Source organism: Macaca fascicularis, chromosome X, assembly GCF_037993035.2.
Source record: "Macaca fascicularis isolate 582-1 chromosome X, T2T-MFA8v1.1".
Lineage (NCBI taxonomy): Eukaryota > Metazoa > Chordata > Mammalia > Primates > Cercopithecidae > Macaca > Macaca fascicularis.
In genome coordinates this window covers 12541734-12545458 of record NC_088395.1, presented here as the reverse complement: position 1 = coordinate 12545458, position 3725 = coordinate 12541734, and the positions used below count along the sequence as shown (strand labels likewise).

At 40.9% G+C, this 3725-nt stretch overlaps 1 protein-coding gene across 1 annotated transcript; it reads right to left on the bottom strand.

Moving 5' to 3' along the window:
- Positions 1-307: 307 nt before the first annotated feature.
- On the bottom strand, positions 308-706 carry LOC102137362 (cytochrome c oxidase subunit 7C, mitochondrial). Its single transcript, XM_005592965.4, has one exon. The coding sequence runs from the start codon at positions 623-625 to the stop codon at positions 434-436; it is 192 nt and encodes a 63-aa protein (XP_005593022.3). The 5' UTR covers positions 626-706; the 3' UTR covers positions 308-433.
- Positions 707-3725: the final 3019 nt, after the last annotated feature.

Here is a 3725-nt window from a genome sequence, read left to right as displayed (position 1 = left end):
TGTTGGCCCCTTTTGTCTGTGTAATGATAATGATGATGACCACGATGATGACGATCATGAGTGTACATAGAATAATTCACCATACTTGGCCCTTCTGAGATTTCTCTTTGAAGAGATCCCTACTGGATTATAACACACTGACAATAGAGCTTAGCCATAAATATCATAGGATGTCTGCTTTCTTTCATTTCTTTGTATGTCATATACCATATCTTGAAACTGTTGGTTGAACTACATTTCACTTTTGCATTAAATATTTCTGAGTATTGGCTCTACATTAGGCATTGTTCACTTTTTAATTTTTTTCTTCATGTCATAAGTTTATTGACAAACATATCTAGTATGCCATATGAGTTCGAGTTTGATCCATTTCCAGAGGCTGCACCTCTTAAAATGCTCTTCATATCTGTTAAATGGATGAACTGAAACATCCTTATGTTTTAAGCAGTTGGTGTCTTGCTATAAGGAAGGGTGTAGCAAATGCAGATCCAAAGTACAAACACATCTTAGCTAGTAACCACCACTTGTTTTCCACTGAAAATGGCAAATTTTTCCCAGGGCCCTCCTCATAGTGGCTCCTATGGACCACAGAGGTGGTGAACCTCCAGATGCTCAGGCCCAACATAGTGCTGCTGGAAGCTCTGCGAAAGGCGCAGAGACCGAGGACGGATGAAATGGCAGCACCTCACCAAGACCTTGTTTTCACCTACATTAGGCATTGTTAAAAAAACATTTCAAGGATCCGATATTTGAGTCCTGGGCAAATATTGGCGTGTTCAGAGATGTGTTATTAATTTGGCCACTAGATGGCAGGACTTTGTAAATCATAATGAATACAAAACAAAGCCCATAATAAAATTCTTAATATAAAAACAAATAAATGGCTCCTAGGTGAAGATGGAGCAGGCTTAGGTAGTATTCTAAGGGAAGTGCAGTTTATCTTTGATGGCCTCGAAAGTCCCCTTTATCCAGTCTGTTTGGGTAGCTCCAGGGCTATCAGGACCACCTGCCCCCACATTGGTACATGTGCTCTCTGCTTCACTCCTGAGCTCTCGGTCTCTCCTGGTGATCAGGAAGGGCTGGACAGCAAACCAAATGGTAGACCATATGGATTATGCTAATTTCAGGCCAACTGATGCAAGACTGGGGAGAGTGAATTTTTGCTTTTCCCCATCCATAGTTTCTTCCAGGCAATAGTGCAAATAGAAGAACCAGGAAGGAAAGGTGGGTATGCTGCTGCAGGATTTATAACTCATGCTGACCCCATCAGGGGAGGAAGCCACAGGCCTGTGGGACTCTAGATGATCAGGTGCACTGGCTTGGGTGTACAAACCGCACCAGCTGGGATTCAGGTTGTCTTCAGATTTAAACTATTACAGGTATGCAAGATAAAGGTATTTAGAGTCATCCCAGACTATTACCTGTTAGTGCTTGCAGGTGACTATGTATTTTTCTACAACTATTTGTTAAAAAATGTTTAGCTTCAGGTCAGGTAAGCCCTCTTCCTAAGCCTGAGTCCTTGGGGACACTATGCCCAGTTTATGCCACAACTAAAATACCCACACCCTAATTTTCAGCCCACTGTTATAGATCAAAACTGCTCTTCAATAGTAATGACTGCAAGTGTTTTTGATATAGTTAGGTGGATAAAAGACCTCTGTAGGACACCTGTCTGTCTCATTCCCACTTTCCAATGGAGAAAAGATGTCAGTGATAACAATGGAATGTTGCTTTGCAAGCGTTTTTGGCTATAAACCTCAGTCTTTAGCAATAAAGATGGTGAAGATCACGAACATTCATCTACCCCTTCCCCAGGCCCATGGCCACACATGTGAAAATGTGTTTGGAAGCTGAAGAAAATATACTGAGCTTGTTACTTGAAGATGTACAGAAAATATTGTTTTAAAATAGTTCATCAAGCCAGGCATGGTGGTTTGTGCCTGTAATCCCAGCTACACGGGAGGCTGGGGCAGGAGGATCACTTGAGCCCAGGAGTTCAAATCTAGCCTGGCCAATATAGTGAGACTTCCATTTCTAAAAAATAAAAATAAACAAATATAAAGTTCATTATATGTTTCCTGATTTTTCAAATCGCTGTAAATTTCCCAGTTGCCTTCACAGTTAGGTGCCAGTGTGTGGCTGAGTTCTAGCCAGTAGAATTCGAACAGATGTGGCATTAAACCTCACATACTCCTCCATAACTTTCCCCTCTTCCTGGTGGCTGGTAGGATAATGACTAGAGTATTCTGGGAAGCCCAATTTTGAAGATGGCAGAGCCACCATCAGCCTGGGCCTCTGAATGACCATGTGAAACAGAGCCCTTCTCTTCCCTCTCCCTTACTTTATACACCAACTCCCTTCCCCAACTTCTATCCCTTCGAAGTGTTATGTGAATCAGAAACTTCTCTGTGTGTGAGCCATTACATTTTTGGTTCTACTTGTCACAGTGCTTTAGGTTGTAACAAAGGACGTGCATGATTCACATTGGAACTCTCCATCTTAGGCACCTTAAACCCTGCTTTAGGAAGATGATAGACCCCCCTGATTGGCAAATACATACTTGGTTTGATGAAATAACTGACAACAAGCTAGCATAACACTTTACAATTGAAAGCAATTGAAAATCACATTCAAGGCAACGTTGACTGTGTACTCCAGTGTTCTTGAAAAGTTTAGGAATTTCAGCTGCATGCAGGTTTTATGGTTCACAGATTTCATTGTAGAATGCTGAATTAGAACTCTCGGTGAACCCTCGTCACATGCCCGTTTTAAGTCATGAATACCTTACTTTACTAAACTAAGTAATGTTTTATAACCTGCCTGGATGGAAAGCCATTTAAATACAGTGATAGATTAATAAGAGATAACCGTGTGGAAATGGGGGAAATCAGTGACCTGGGTCATACTCCTAGATTTCCCACTACCTTCAGGCCATGGACAAGTTATTAGATTGGTATAAAAGTAACTGCGGTTTTTGCCATTACTTTCAATTCATACTTCACCTCCCTGAACCTGAGTCTTCTCTCCTAAAACAATGCAGTTGGAGGTGATTTCTTTCAGCTCTAACATTTTATCATTCTATAGTCATTATTTTTTTCCTTTTTGCTCTTTTAGAATTTAGTTTTTATTTCTAACAGTTAAACACGGATGGTTTAAAACAGGGATTAGCAAACCTTTTCTGTAAAAGGCCAGATAGTAAATATTGTAGGCTTTGCGGGTCACACAGACTCTGTGGCAACTATCCAACTCTGCCATTCTCATGGGAAAGCAGTCATAGACAACACCTAAATAAATGGACGTGGCTGTGTTCCAGTAAAAGTTGATTTGCAAAGATAGGCAGCTGGCTCCCTGGCCATAATTTGCTGACCCCTGTTATACAGGGCCAGGTGTCTTCCTGCTAGGACCTACTGCAGCCATTAGCAATAATTTCCTGCACTGTACCTCCCCACCCCCACCCTCTGTGGCTCCAGTTTTTCCTCCCTGGATATAACCACTTTTTTTTCTAATTAACCTCCATATCTCTCAATAACATGTATACAGAACAATTTCTGCCCAGAAAGCTTGCTCAGGTTTAGCAAGCCCTCCAAACGATTCACATTAAAATTTTAAAGACATGCTCCAGAGAATTTTTTCACATTATTGTAAATATATATATATATATATTTAAGTTTGCTTTTTTCTTAAGCCCAGTACTTCTGTTACTAGCCCTACCTTTATCACCAGTT

Bases quoted from the DNA above. Each gene is read 5' to 3' on its own strand.
- LOC102137362 (XM_005592965.4), bottom strand. From the start codon at position 625: ATGTTGGGCCTGAGCATCTGGAGGTTCACCACCTCTGTGGTCCATAGG.